This window comes from Urocitellus parryii, chromosome 3 (genome assembly GCF_045843805.1).
Source record: "Urocitellus parryii isolate mUroPar1 chromosome 3, mUroPar1.hap1, whole genome shotgun sequence".
In the NCBI taxonomy this organism is placed as follows: Eukaryota; Metazoa; Chordata; class Mammalia; order Rodentia; family Sciuridae; genus Urocitellus; species Urocitellus parryii.
The window spans coordinates 33,810,380-33,826,539 of record NC_135533.1 but is presented as its reverse complement, the minus strand read 5'-3'; the positions used below and the strand labels follow the sequence as shown (position 1 = coordinate 33,826,539).

At 39.4% G+C, this 16,160-nt stretch overlaps 1 protein-coding gene across 1 annotated transcript in view; it reads left to right on the top strand.

The window, feature by feature from the left end:
- Col28a1 (collagen type XXVIII alpha 1 chain) overlaps positions 1-16,160 on the top strand; it is a 160,377-nt gene that overhangs the window by 136,028 nt on the left and 8,189 nt on the right. Inside the window, exons 30-32 of the mRNA XM_026391533.2 lie at positions 4,031-4,067; positions 5,701-6,249; positions 7,760-7,917. Of these exons, the coding sequence (XP_026247318.2) occupies positions 4,031-4,067; positions 5,701-6,249; positions 7,760-7,917 (744 nt within the window). The remainder of the gene's footprint in view (positions 1-4,030; positions 4,068-5,700; positions 6,250-7,759; positions 7,918-16,160) is intronic.

The window sequence follows — 16,160 nt, the reverse complement described above, 5'->3', positions numbered from 1 at the left end:
TGGGAGTGTCCTGTACCTTTTATACATCTTAGATTTCCTTGTTCTCCTGCCCTCTCCCCCCTTATCTTGCTCCTTCATTTTGCCATCTTGCCTAAGTGACTGGAGGCCAAGAGATGCCCATGGGATGGCCAAAAAATCAGCCCAGGCAGTATCAATTAACAACTCAAAACTACCTGCTGGGAGAAACAATTCTTGGGGCAAGTCACCTTAGCAAGAGGTTGGAGCAGGAGCAGGGAGAAGGGCTTTGGAAGGAAGAGGGGGAAAGGGCAGCGTTTGATTTTCTTACTGACCAGCCCCCACCTTCCCCATCAGACCCAATTATTTATTATTTACATTGATTATTTTTTTGCCCTCTGGCCTCAAAATGTTTGGAGCAACAGATAAAGGCTCCAAACTTTATCTGTTGAGTGCAGGGTTTTAAACCATAAAGCAATGATCTTAGTAATGGAGACATCATTTTATTGACATTGGTTTTCAAGATTTTAGAACAAGAGGCTAACAGGATGGGAAGAGTGAAGGGAAAGAGAATGTACATTGTTAAAATCTAACAGGTGACAGGCACTGAGCTAGGCTCCTTCACATCAGTATCAGCTTTTCTCAGCCACCTAGGTGCTCCAGCTTTGGAGGGCTGTACTCCTTCTGGTGAGCATTCCTTGGGGCCAAAGGGCATGGTCACTCTATGCATAACCACCACCTCCACCATTTGCCATAGTCTAAATACACCTGACCCTATTCTTCCTACCACACACCCTGTGTCACAAATTTACTGAAGTATCATAATGCAATGTGATTTGTGTGACTGCCACTCCTTCTGCCTGGAATGTTCCTCCTCCACCCACCCCACCCCAAAGGACTCATAGTTTGGAAAGTCAACAACATTAACCTGCATGCCTTGGCCCACCTAAAAGGTGGCAAAGGGTCATGTATTTTCAGAGAATCTGGGTTAAGTTTGGGAGTAAGGACTGGATTCACTGCATGAATGCTGGCCAAGGCCTAATACAGTGTAGGGTTGGTGAGGATAAGGATGTTTAAAAAAAAAAAAATAGGGCAGGCTGATTGGCAAGGCCTTCTCATGTCTAATACTCCATATTTAATGTACATGACAGCTCCATGTGGAAGGTAGTATTGTCTGTACTTCTGATGAAGACATACTAAGTCAGACAGAAAGGTTGAGCAATATACCCAAAGTCACCTAGTGAGCAAGTAAGCAGGGCTTTTTAACTAGAGTTGGCCTGTCCCCTGCCAAATCCAGGCTGCTCCCCCATGAAAGCTCCCCTTGGAAGGCCTCTCTCATTTCCCTACCCTCATTCTCTTCCTGAACAAATGTATCCCCCAAATAGCTGTCAATTACAGATTCCTTCCAAACTAACAAACGCTTTTAAGAGGGAAGTACTATTGATGGAGTGAAATATTTTAGATAATTCTCAGCAAATTATGTAAAAAGATTCTGTTATTCCACCTGTCCCTTCAATATTGGCATTTCCCAGTGACAACCCTTCAGTCTTCTCTTCTCCATCTTCAATCTTTGACACCTTCTTCCCCTCATCCCTTTTTTCAGTTACTCTCCAGTTCCCTTCATGCTCCATCTGGAATGTTCTTCCAGGCCTGTCTTCCCCACCCATCACTATCACCACTGCCTTCTGGTATCATTTTCTTTACCTGATCTATTCAGGAACTTCAAACCCCTCCACCAGTTGCTGTGATCTTCTTTCTTAAACAGGAGTGAGACCAGAGCTCTTCTGCTCTTAGGGATCACCTGTACTCAATGTGCAGCTCAAGTTCACACCTTCAACATAACACCCAGGCTCCCTGACTGCTACATTTCTGTTCTTCCTACCACACACCTGGAGTCACCAGCTTACTCAAGTACTGTAATGCAGTGTTCTTTGTGTGAGTGCCCTTCCCTCTGCCTGGAAGGTGCCTTCTGTCTCCATCCACCCCAAATCAGTCAGAGCCTGCCTCTCTGGACCACTGCCCCAACCCCAGCAGACCTCGTGGTTCTCTGGCTCTCTGAGCACTTATAGAAGTCTTTGCCTATTTGTTTACTGCCTACTAGACTGTGACCTCTTTTATAGAATAAATTTGATGCCTTTGTTTTTGGCACCAAATAGCCAAAGTAGTTATTCAGTGACTTTAGTGAAAGAATAAACTGTTCCAGTCACTTAATAGAAAAGGGAAAAGTTGATATGTATGCAGCCAATTATACATGCCATAAAAGCATGTTGAAAAGAATTAAAATACAGCCTTAATGTATACAGTGCCCTTATAGGCCAACAAAGGACCAACTTTAAAATTAAAGAAAACGGGACAAAATACAGACTGTGTGTTCAAGAATATAACTTGGGAACATGCATATGAAATAAAATTTGACTTCACTAGCAATCCAATAAATCAATTTAAAACAATAAAACGTTTTGGTCTACCAAATTGCAGTGATTAGAAATAATAACAACTAGCATTGTATGTCTAAAATAAAATAGCTTTTCTTATATAACTCTACCATTTACCCACTAGGTCAGCCTGCATCTTAGTTCAACACCAACTGCTTTATTCTAGCTGCAGAAGGCTTTCACTTCCCATCTTCAAAATGTGTAACTCCTTTTGTTCCTTATATATTGCTATTGGAGATGTCAGTTACTGTAACTTTTGTGAAGGATAGGTTAGCAGCATTCATCAGAGAGCTATACATCCAAAAGTGATCACACATTTGACTTTAGAGATGGAGTTTTTTAGAACATTTAATAATATGAGAAATTAATTATAAGGTCAAGTGCAAAACTATAATCATAAAATTTGGTATAGAGTATTTTCTCTACATTAAAAAGTTAAACATGAAAATATAAATTTATGGTTCCCCTTTCTAGTTATACTTAATATAAATTCATACATGTTCCTTCCCATATATATTCTAATTACAAATTTATTAAATGTCTCTCTGAACATGGAAAAGTATAGCAAGTTCTGAGAAAACAGGGTTGACCTCTTCATTTTATATAATTTTGTAATGTAACTCAGCATGGTATTAGAGGGTCTTCTTACATAGTTACTGGGAATCATTGTTTTTTGCTCAGTTTATAATTTAAAAACTTAGATTTAAATGACTGAATAGTTCCCATATATATGTTACCAGATATGTCACCTGTGTCCCAATTCTGTCATTATAGATTTATTCCTTAAAATTTTGCTCCTGAATCTGTTAAATTTTATCTTCTTAGATTAGGTCCACTGGCTCCTTCCTGTTGAAATCCAAGCTTCTGTAAATCCTCCTTTTCAGCTTCATGTCTTTGGCAAATGTGGTCTCCTGCCTTCTGTAGTCTCATCTCAGTCACTTTAAATATGCCACACTGGGAAGGGCATCACAAATTGACTTCTGGTACCCAGGTGATCTCAGGCCCTTCTGTGGAGCTGACGTACTGCAGGATGAAGGAAGGAGCATTCAGAAACACAGGGATGTTTCCTAGAAGAGCCAAAGTGAGGGTAGTAGAAAACTGAGGTGGGGACTTTCAGAACTGAGGATTGGTGCAGAAAAAAAACAGAAAGGACTTCAGCCTAGAATGAATTCTTTTAGACCCTGAAGCATGCCTTGGTTTCTCAGCACACTAAGCAACTAAGTAGTTTTAGTCACATTACTGAACGCGCACGACTGCACCTCGCTATTGTGTAGGTAGTGCTTAGTGGGGACAGACCTCGGGCTAAGAGCTGTATGTGCATTTACCTCATTCCATCTGCACCACAGCCCTGCGATGCAGACACTGTTAGGTCACCTAATAGCCAAGGTTACAAGCTGATAAATGCTGAAATTGCAATTGAACTCCAGAACTCTGAGCGATTAAGTTTCACAACTCAACCTCATTTCAGTTATGATCTATTATACCCAACTTTTAAACCTCTGTGCTATTTCATTTTCTGCAGTGGAAGGATTACATCAAATGGCTCACTGCTGATTATAGTAAGACAACTTTTAAGACTCTGGGAAAAAAATACTATAGTCATACATTTAATGCTAACACATTTTCCTTTTTCTCCCCAGAGAGAAGATATTATTGAGCTCATTATTAAAATATGTGGTAAGATTTAACTATCAAAGAAAAAAGTCCACCCATTTAAGGTACCATCCTCGCTATGGTCTGTGTTGGTGTGGTAAGGAGTTCCCTCAGAGGAAGTGTATTATATGGCTAGTGAGGGGTGTGCAAAGTCAGAGGGAAACTGAGAGGAAGCAGTGAGCGAGGCTGTGGGAACCCTGACTGAGCAAAGGAAGTTGTCTTTGCTGTGGTTAGGGAGCCTGAGGTTCCTGACTTAGTGTGTGTGGGTAGCCTGGTCTTTTGTAAGCTCAGTGCTTTTTGTAAGCTCAGTGGTGTTATGTTGAAGGTGTGAACTTGAGCTGCACATTCATTTACCTGAACTAGGGAAGGGAAAAACAAACAAACAGGAAATATGACTACAAAAACCAACTGGTACACAAGTCCAGTCTAGCTGGTGGTTTAATGTGTTTTTCCTGAAGCCAAGAAGTCTGAGTTGAGTTTTGAACATGATTTCTAGGGCTATCCTTGATCTCAAAGGCAGAAGGACATTCAGTTGTTCATTTTGCTTCACAGTGATATCTAAATGAATCTATGATGGACCACTTTAGACTTAAAATAGGTGTCAGAAAGGGGAACTTAAGGAAAGAGATCAGCCACAGGCAAATAATAATAATAATAATAATAATAATAATAATAATAATGAAATAAAGATGAGAGAGACTCTTATGCTTAAAGTGGTCGAAGGCAGGACATCACTGTCTTTCCATACAGGGAATCCCAGAACTGGCTTGTCCCCTAAAAGGCATCTGGACCTAAGAGCCAACCTGAAACTCTATGATGACAGACCAATAAGGACATGGGTTCTGGGTACTAAAAGTCCTGTGAAAATAACACCAATTTCCTGATGACTTTCTATGGTTGGTTGGTGAGCAACAGGAGGAGATATATATATATATATATTTATATATATATAAAAGAAAGAAAACTCTGATAATTTTTATCCTCTGGGGACTCTTAGAATTGCTTTGAATGATTGTTTACTGACTTAAACAAACACTGTTCATTGACCAGTGCTCTCTGGAATCCCTCCTCTCAAACAGTTTCACAGCATAGATGGACTAACGGTCTCTTTGATAACGTGGAAGCCACTACAGTCCTCATTGTGGGTGATTAGACATAAATAGAGTAGTTATGGGCAGCTACTCTTATGTATAGTTTAAGACCTCAATCCTTCCCCCTCACAATTAAAAATTCTCATCCCAATACTTCCTCCATGCCAGAGAGCAAATCTCCAGTTTCATGTAAGGGTTGAAGCTTTCAGATGTAGATTAAGAACAGATGTTGAAATGATGAAGGACAGATTTTGGACAGTAGTTACCTCTTAGAGGAAGAGTAATAAAATTGGGAAGGCACATACTGGGCATGCTAGCTTTTAAAAAATATATTTTAATTTAAGAAATGAACACATAGATGTTTATTATTTGTTATGGAATCTGAGTCAAGTATAGAAGCCTGGAGGGAGACAGATGTCAGCTATTCCCAGTCACAGGAAAGGAAAATCATAGTTCAGGTCCCAAGTTAATCCTTTCCCCTCTTCTCCTAAAGTGGCGCTAATCAGTGATGGTTTGGTTTCATTCCTGAAGTTTTTTTTTTTTTGGTCTCAACATTTGTCTTTTAGGTTGTGGTCGCAAATGCAAAGAGACTCCCCTGGAGTTGGTGTTTGTGATTGACAGTTCAGAAAGTGTGGGGCTAAACAACTTCCGGATCATCCAAAATTTTGTGAAGTCTCTGGCTGACCGCGTTGCTGTGGACCTCTCCACAGCCCGCATAGGCATAATCAACTATAGTCATAAGGTGGAAATAGTGGCTGATTTGAGGCAGTTCTCCAGCAAGGATGATTTCAAGTTGGCTGTAGACAACATGCAGTATCTGGGAGAAGGTACCTATACGGCCACTGCCCTGCAGGCTGCCAATGACATGTTCAAGAGTGCCAGGCCAGGCATCAAGAAGGTGGCCTTGGTCATCACAGATGGACAGACAGACTCCCGAGATAAAAAGAATCTGACAGAAGTGGTGAAAGAAGCCAAAGACACTGGTGTGGAGATATTTGTGATTGGGGTGGTGAAGAAAAGTGACCCCAACTTTGACATGTTCCTTAAAGAAATGAATCTAATTGCTACTGATCCACAGCATGTATATCACTTTGATGACTTCTTGACCCTGCTAGGTAAGGCTGGGTGCCTCAGGAGAAAGGAATTTGCATTATTCTTTCAAATATTGTGTCGCTAGATTATTACCGAAAATGAAAATCAGGAGATTAATGAAGCTTATGCCAACATTAAATTGTAACTCATAAACTATCAATGTTCAAAAAAAATTTTAGTATCCTCCAGTTTGGAGGGTACAATACCATGTCTTTATTCATGCATAGTAAGGGTTGAGTTGACCTTGGAGTTGTTTAACTGAAGTATCCATGGTCAATGGACAGGAATGAAAAGAAAGACTAGGACTTGGTGATATTGTTAAGACTGGTTAATGTTCAGAAAGTTACCTAATTAGAGTAAGGGATGGAACAAGGCAGGACATAACCATGGACAAAAAAAAAATGTAGTTAAAGATGCTCGTCAAATGATAATGTTATAGTTAGCTAAAGAGATGGGAAACACAAGTAATTGGGATTAGTTAGAGAGCTTGTTCTGCTCTGTGGTTTTATGAAAACGTGCTGATATCAGGAATTTATCTTGGAGAATGGCCTTTTGGATATGCATCATACTAATGCTAATCTGATGGGCTTCCCTATGCTGAATTTACCCTTTCACATGAACTGATACTTACTAATGAAACTGCCTAATATCCTGACTCATCTCTGTTTAAATTGTATCACTTTACAGTGAAATATATTCCAGTTCTTTGGAAACTGATGACTGATGCTGGCAGGGCCCAGACCTGGAAAGCTTGGGATGTAAAATTATGCTTAATGCATTTGCAGGCTTCAGTTTGTCGTTATCTTTCCTCCACCATCTACTTGGGAGTGGGGCCTGACATGGCTGGGCACCAATTGTCCAGGCCTCATGCCCTGCCCATGCCTCATGCCCTGCCCATGCCTTAGTGCCAGCACCACCAGTCCTAAGGGTAGCATACCATGCTCAGAAAGCTTATGTTTTCTATTCCTTCCTTCTCCAAGCTTCCTGACCTTAACCCCCTGCTTGGTGACTGGTGGGTCTGATATATTCAATCTCACTGGGCTGTTGATGTGTTAGAATGGCCAGAAGTAATTCATGTTTCAGGAAAAAAAAATTCTATTTTAATAACCTAAGAGCTTTATCATCTCATCTGAAGGAGTTTTTACTTTGCTACAGGCAGTGAGGAATATACTTCTTTTGCATTAGCTGGCTTTTTACTCTCCCTAAAACCAGACTAAGTGCCTATATAACTTAATGTGGACAAAGTTAACCCTTTACATAGAGTTAGGTTTACATTCACAGCTAACTGACACTTCAGATAAGTAAGCATTTAAGTTCCTCTTTTGCCTCTTTGTGCTGGGGTGTATTATGAAATTAAATAAAGTTATTTTAGATAACCTCTTATGCATAATGAAAAAAATGAACTAAATCAGTTCACTTTAGCAGTCGATTTCAAAGAATGGGGAATTTCTTATTTTAAGGAAAGTGCTGATTGCTTTAAACGGGTTTTAAGTAATGTTTCATTGCTCCTACTTTCTCCCTTTCTTTTAAAAGACACCCTGAAGCAAAAGTTGTCTACAAAAATTTGTGAGGATTTTCCTTCCTATTTAGCTAAAGTTTTTGGCTCCTCATCATCTCAACCTGAATTTGTAGTGTTGGGGGAAGAACTTGGTGTATCTACTCCAGAGCCCCCAGAAGAAATTTCTGAGTCAGTAAGTAACTGTTTTGCTTACTTTTTGAGCTTAAAATGGTGTATTCTATTTTGTATCAAAGACCTTCTTGCTCTTCGCTGTCAGAATCAGCTGGGATATGGATATTTTCATGTGCTTTGCTGTTGACCCAAGATTTCCAGTTCTGAAAGAGCTCTAGGGCTTATAAACAAGAATATGAGATTTTTTAAAATTCCATATTTGATAAGTAATTACCCACTAAATATTACAAACAATATTTTTATATCACACCTGTCATTACCAAAGCAATCGCGTGCAATAGAACAGGTTAATAATACACTATTTGCAGATTTGTTTATACCAGGGCCACAACTCTTCTTCTTTCATCTGTGCTTCCACTCCCTGCTTTGTATCCTTTCAAGTTTTGCACATGTCCAACTGGTCACTCTCCCATGTTCCATGCCACATTCTTGCTTACTGAGCTACCAGCTCTATGCTCAAAGTGGGGATGGAAGGAAGGTATACATATATGGCCAGGGCTTCCTGGTCATAGGGCATGAAAATAACTAGCTCCTGAATGAATTTTGAGGTAAATGTGACTGTCCTTATAGCAAGCATCTGGAAATGGATTTAAGCCAATCATACCACGAGCAGTTAGTAGGTTATTTTAGGTGCAAACTAGTAAGCAACTCCTACAGTATCTTCTTCACCAATTTATGACTAAAGCAAGTCTAGACTGGTGTCTGCTACATATACGGACATCCTTTAGCAAGTGGGCAGGCACAGTCATGCCCTGTTCTTTAAGTTTGATGAAGTCCCTGTGTTATTCTCTCTCTCTCTCTCTCTCTCTCTCTCTCTCTCTCTCTCTCTCTTTCTCTCTCTCTCTCTCTCTCTCTCTTTTTAATTTTATTTAATTTTATTATTTTTTCTGTACTAGAGATTTAACTCATGGGTATTTTACCACAGAGCTACATGTACCCCAGTACCCAGGCCCCTTTTATAAAATTTTAAGACAGGGTCTTGCTAAGTTGCTTAGGGCCTCACTAAATTACTGAGGCTGGCCCTGAACCTGCAATCCTCCTGTCTCACCCAACCAAGTTGCTGGGATTACAAGCATGCACTACTGTGTTATCCTTTATATACTTGTTTTATTTTTATGTGGTGTTGTGGATTGAACTGAATGCCTCCCACGTGCCAGGCAAGCTCTCTACCACTTAGCCACAACCCCAGCCCCTGTGTTATTCTTTTATAAAGACTTCATTGAAATGAAAGAGCATCATGAACAAGAGTAAAATAGTTGGGTGTGGCTGTGCTTGCTTCTGATTCCAGTGACTTTGGAAGCTGAGGCAGGAGGATTGCAAGTTAAAGCCAGCCTCCGAAACTAAGGGAGATCCTGTCTCAAAACACAAAATGAGGATTAAGAAAGGCTGGGGATATGACTCAGTGATTAAACACTCCTGGGTTCATTTCCTAGGATAAAAGAAAAAATTCTAACATCACCTTCTACTTAAACTGAGGCCTCAAGGAACATTAGATCAGTAATGGGACCCAAGGGCATTCAGCCTAGGATACAAATCTTAAGGGCACAGACTATAAGTCTCACTAATTTTTATACCCTGTTCCAAAAAGAACAGAAAGGCCTGCAACATATTTTGGAGTCCCAGAAACACTGAGTTCAGGATGATTAATGCCAATTAGGGTCACAAACTTCCCCTGGATTGTTTTGAAATCAACACACACTTTTATACCATGTGGTCTATTCCAGGGTCAGCATACTTTGCTTTTCATAAAGGGCCATATATGAACGCTGTTGGCTTGAAGGTCATTCTATTTCTATTCTAATTAGAAGTCTTGGAAGTACAAAAGTAAGCATAGATAATACTTTAATGAGTGAGCATAATTGTGTTCTGATAAAACTTATCAGAAAGATAGGCTTTGTGGTGTGGTTCAGTGGCAGAGTGTGGTTCAGCATGCATGAGGCTTTGGATTCAATCCCCAGCACCAAAACAAAACAAAAAAAAAAAACTTTTATAAAAACAGATAGAGACTAAGACTTGGCTCAGAGAGAGTTGCTGGCCGTGGTCTATACTGAGCATTTTAAATAAATCATAGACAATAATATACACAGTCTATCTCCTCCTGAGTACTATCCAATGTTGGGACCTTGCCTCCTTTTGTGACTTATCACTTTGTCCCTCTCTCAACCCATGTAAACAATCAATTTTCCAATAGGTATTTAGATGCTTCCCAATGTCTTCCTTAAAAAGATTAAGCTCAGGATTCATCTGGCAAGTAATGTTTAAACTGAACCCTCCTCATAATCATTGAATCACATTTCTTCTGTATAAATACTGATGAATTTCAGTAGCACATATTGATCATTTACTGCTATGCTAGGTTATCCAAGGAGGTAACTCTTAACACAGGGTTTCTGCCTGAGAGAAGGTCACAGTCCAGCAGGGAGATAGATAAATATAAGATGCACTGATGCTTTAAGAGTTTTCTCAGAGCTATGGATGAAGCATGAGAGATGGTGCATTTAATCTCAGGGAGAATAGTGGAAAGTGCCTTAGTTGGCTTGGGCTGAGGGTAAAAATATCATGAACTGGGTGGCTTAAACAACATTTATTTCTCACAGTTCTGAAGACTGGGGTTTAGGTTTCAATATATGAATTTTGGAGGGATGCAGCATAATTAGTCCATAACTGAAGGTTTCACAGAGGATGTGGCACTGACCCTAGAGTTGACAATAACTAAGAGTTTTTCAAAGGAAAAGTAAGAGGGAAGAGTATTCCCAGCACAGGGAATATCTAGGCACAGGCTGTATCCACAGGGGCATGGCATTTCCAGAAAAGGGGACAAGTTCAGTCTAACTGTAGCCTAGGGTGTGTATGGAAGAATGATGAGAGTTAAAGCTGGACAGGTCATTTGAGGACTAATCATAAATGGCTTTATGTGCCAACCCAAGGAGCTTGAACTTCATCTGTAGGCCAGCTAGCCTGGAGACAGCAGAGGAATTTGTAAAGTAAGGATCCTGTGGTCATATTTGTTCACAAAAAGAATCACCCTGGTTGTAGTGTGACAGGTATCTAGGAAGAGGAGTGAAGAAACCAGATATGAGGTCTGATTGTCTGGGCAAGAGATAGCAAGGCCCTAAACTGAGGCAGGGGTAGTAGGAATAAAACAGAGGCACAGGTAGGAAAGCCTTTCCTAGCAGAATTAGCAGAATTAAGCAATTGAGGGTTAGGGAGCGGGATGGGTTTTGGTATGACAATTGGGTGCCTGGATTGGAGATAGGCTAGATTGAAATATGGAGATTATAGGACAGGGCTTTTAAATTTATAAAATAAGTGTAGTTTGTACCATGTAAAGTGCCTGAGGAACATTCAAGAACGTTCTGTTATGGAATGAGGAGCATTAAGGTGATATGTCTCTGGTGTCAGGTTGCAGGAATTTGATGACTCTGAGAGTCAAGTGACATTAACAGATCATAGCAGATGAAGCATTCTAGTAACTGGGGAGGGGAAGGAACAAGAAGAGAAAATCCAGAATAGTTTGGATTTATAAAACCAATTGCTGCAAGGAGGGAAACTGAGCATTGGCCAGGTCTCTAGGAGGCCTTTGATTGAGGTAGTGGGAGCTCACAATGCACCTGAGCTTCTTGGATAGCCCCTCTTGTTGCTAGACCTTCTCACACTGGTTCTCTCTGCAGAAACACCAAGTCAATTGTGAATTTTTGAGCAATTAGTTTCTTAATAGATATTTTAATATGAGCAAACATGTATGCATTATTTTCATCTTTAAATCTGAGATATCCATTTATCTGTAGTCTGCCTACATATAAATATAATATATATATTATATATATATTCACTCCTCTTCCTATTAATATAAATATAAATATAAATATGAAAACATTTGTATTTCTATGCCCATGAAGCTATCTTTGTTTAATACCTATCGGTTCAGGTTGTTTCCTAGCTTACTCTAGGGAATAATGGAAAACCAGTAAATAATCTCAGAAGTTTTTTGTGTTGCATTTTCCTTTCTCTGTGGTTTTTATTGCTTCCTTCAGATACCTAGCTTCTTTCAGTATTTCATTCTGTCTTTTCTTCCATTTCTTTTGAAAATCTGTTCTTAGGGTAATATCTGACATCAGTTATTTACACTTCAGTGTGCAATCTAAGTCTGTAATTTCTGCCTCAAAGAAGGACCAGCATTTTAAGCATTCTATTTAACTGTGGAATGAGATTTGATCCTGATTTACATGTGCTCTAAATATCTGAGAACAGGTATTTTGGGATATATGGAATGCAGAAAGATCTCTTCCTACTAAAATTTGTGACATTAAGCAACCCCCAGCTCTATTTCACTCACAGGCCAGTTTCAGGAAGCTAAATATGTACGTCCATTAGAACTGTATCTCTCCTGAAATCTCTGGACAATTTATGTTTTCTTCTGGAATCTATTTTGTTTATATTGTTAATAATTATTTATGTGTGTGTCTTAACTTTCCTAGTGCATTTAAATTTTTTAAGGACATGATCTTTGTCTAAACTTTGTGTCATACTTATCTAAAATAGTGCTTTGTTTTACACACAGTAGATGCTCAATAAATGCTTATGACCAAATAAATGCCACACCAGTTGTTGAGTTAAAAGAGAAATCTGAAGATTTTTTTCCAATGAAGGACAACAATTATACTGTAATAAAAATGTTATACTATAATAAAAAAGATCCTTATTTTATGGTAGTAATAATGTTAACACTTTCATGTTCATTTATTCTTTCTGGTCCAGTTGGGTTAAGATTTCCAAGATGTAAATAGGAATAGGGCAATAAAATCAAGTGAACTTCATTTTATTAGGCCAACTGATCATATCCAGTAATGGTCCATTAAGCCCATAAGCATATTAATTTCCTGCATGAAGTCACTTTTTGTCATTCTGAAAGCATTAATAAATAATGTCAGTGTCAGTTTATTTGTAGGAGTTGGTTTCTTATAATAATATCTTAGGTATTTTTTCTTCTTGAAGAAGTAGAAAGAAACCCTATATGCCCTTTCTAAAAGTTTCTTTTTCTGTTATTATGAAAAATTATTCCTTGACTGCAAGTAACTTAGATAACTGGCAGCAAGACTTTTCCCTCTCGGTAGAAAGGAGACTGTGGCATTCCTGTGCAGAGTGATTCCACAGCAACCCAGTGATTGACACAGCCAAGCTGGCGTGGGAGGTCCCTCTGGTTAGCTCAGCAGGAGGAGGCACAGTGGAGGAATAAGAGGGCGTTGTTAGTCTCCTTGTTCTGAGAGCATCCTGATTCTTCCTGCCAGTCTTCAGTCTAGCATGCAGGCTCCTCATTTCCATGAAAAAAATGTACATTCTGTACCAACATATATTACAGAAAATTAGCCTAGTGGCTGACTGCTGGCTGTCTTGCCGTCTTTGTCTGACTTCTGTTTTATTTTAGTCCAACATCTCCATTTCCATTTCACTCTCACCATCTCTCCCATCTCATACCTTCTTTTCCCCACAATTATTATTGTTTCTTACTCCATGTCAAGATCCATTTAAGTAAAGCCACTTCTGAGACCAGACTCCGCTGGACATTTTTTTTTAAAGAATGGGAGCATTGAGCAGATTCAGACATGATGTTGGAATTGAATGTCTTTTCCTTCCCAAATTTGACTTTGGGCTCCATCTTCAATTCTGATGTGATACCTTTTAATTGTCTACCTGTGCCCCGAAGCCTGTTCCCTTCTACCTCTTGTAAGGTCAGAATTTTGCTCCAATGGTTTGCCATTTCCTACTAATATTTCAGACTTCTTCCCTAGAGTCAGTAAAGAGACTTCAGACTCACCCATCTAAAAGATACCCCAAACCTCTCTTAATTTACACATCCCTCTTGCTAATATCCTATCTCTTTCTATCGTTGTATAATAAAATTTTTCCTCAGGCCAGTCGTTGCTGTCTCTTTGTCTCTCTTTCTCTCCTGTTCCTTGCTCCTTCCCCTCCCTCCATTTTCTATTTCTCTCTCCCCTCTCCCTGTTTCTCTCCTTCCTCTCCCTCTTTCTCTACCTCGAAGTCCCACCCAACCAACGACTCCCCCTCAATGTCATTCATTCAAAGCCTTTTGACTTCCCATTCACTCAGGAAACCCTCTGAAGTCAGGCTACTGCCTCTACTATGCCACTGAAATTCTGCTAGAAAGGCCACCAGTGACCTCCTGAATTTCCAGATCCTTACTGGACTGCTCTTCTGCATGTAAATCCGTGGCCACTGTTTCGCTGAACCTGTTTTCCTTGACTGTGAGAGCCCTCTCTTGTTCTCCTGCCACCCCTCTGAGCACTCTGTGTCAATCACTGTTGGGGGGTCATCTTTGTCTGCCTACCCCTGAAACATCAGAGTCTTAATTTTTTCTGATCTCTGTCCTCAGTCTGCTTCTCTTCTTCTTCCATGTTCTCGTTCTGAGTTCCCGTGTTGTGCATGTGGACAACTGGCACATTTGCTTCCCTTTTTCTTGGCCTCATGGTCACACTTTTTGGCTTGTGCCCAGGGATTCCACAGACATGTATCATGGAATATATTCACAGTGCTGCTTCCCCAGTTGTCCTTTTCTCTCCTTCCCACCAACCTGCCAAGTATCCATAAGAAGACTGGGGACGAGGTGGTAAGCCTGTCCTCCCAGCACTACTGTCTCCTTCAGAAAGTTCCTGTCATCCCTCTCTCTGCTCCCCACCGCTCACCCTCCCCTCCTCCTTGCCTCTGTTACTTTAGATCAGAACCGCTTCATTTCTCATCCACATTAATCATATCATATGGCCATAATTTGTCTTTGCTTTCTTTTCTACATCCTTTCCAGCTTATTTAATACCTGTTAATAGTGTCATTTTATTTATGTGTTTCTTCTTTTAAAAATAGCATCATCAAATTATTTCACTTACACACAATTTCATTTTGGTTGAATTTTCTTTAAAAACCTATATAAAACACAATGGCATATATTTTAGCTGGGTACTAAGCCTCTGTGACAGGAGAAATAGTATAAAGTCTGAGTGCATCTGTATTTTCTTTGAATGTTCTATGCAAATAAAATTGTGTAGAGTGCTCAATCATATTATACTGACTACTAAATGAAGTAGCCTATTCAGAAGCCATAATCAATGCTATTGAAAACCTTAAAAAACATGGGGCCAGGCCTACTGGTTAGCTTAATTTGCCCAATGACCAAAAGTAAAATGGATTTCCAGAAATTAAACCCAATTAAATAAAATGGATTTCCAGAAATTAGACCAAATTAATTATTCACAAATGGCCTTAAGTTAGTCATATATATAGATATGGTTATATTGGCTAATATGATAATTTACTTATTTATAAAATAAAGTTAATATTTTCATTGTGATCAAAAATGCAAATTCTTGATAAAACCCTACATAACAACTAACTCTTATTATGTAGAGATGCTGGCTAAGCATCATAAATCACTGAGAATAGATTTATTACCCTTAGAATCTGAGATGCTTCTATACCTGGAAAATTTGGTTTGTAGTCTCAATAATGAAACTAAATACTTAATTCCTTCAGCTCCAAAGACTATATTCTTCCTATTTTACTTCTGAAATTAGGATGCATCTATTAAATATGTGTGGTCTTTTTCAAAGACTGTTAAGTTTATCCTGTTATCTCACAATGAATGAAATTCTAGAAGTGAAAACTGATAGCTGCTTGACATCTGACTGAATCATCTCTTCTATTGAGGTCTGTTTTCTTACCTGTAAAACAAGGGATTATTACCAAAATGTTCTTTTTTAAAAAAAGTATATGATTACAGCAGTTCAAACTTGTACTGGGCAATGTCATACTAGAGGGCATTATACTAATGTGTGAGAGGGGTTTAACAGAATAAAATCCTGCATTCCACCTCCATGAAAGAAAGCTGCAGTGAATCTGGGAGGTGCAACCCAAGCTTAAGGTGTTCCTGAGGGTCTTGCAACCTTGAAATACAAGTAAAGAACCTTCTTTTGAGTACTTGGTTTTAAGTGCTGAGAGTCCTGGCAAAGAAGTGTTCTCCCCTGGGAAGAGTCCACCAAGAAGGACTCCTGAGAAGCCGGACACCTTGAAGGTGCTGGCTGTGGAGCCATTTGGCAGTAGCAGAATCCTCACACCCAAATGGGAGAAATTTGACCTGCAAGGCTAGGACAAGGCTGAATCTGAACACAAGGGCTAATGCACAAGATAATTAGCATTCATCCAGAGCAGACATGAGCTCAGAGTTGAAGAGCTGGT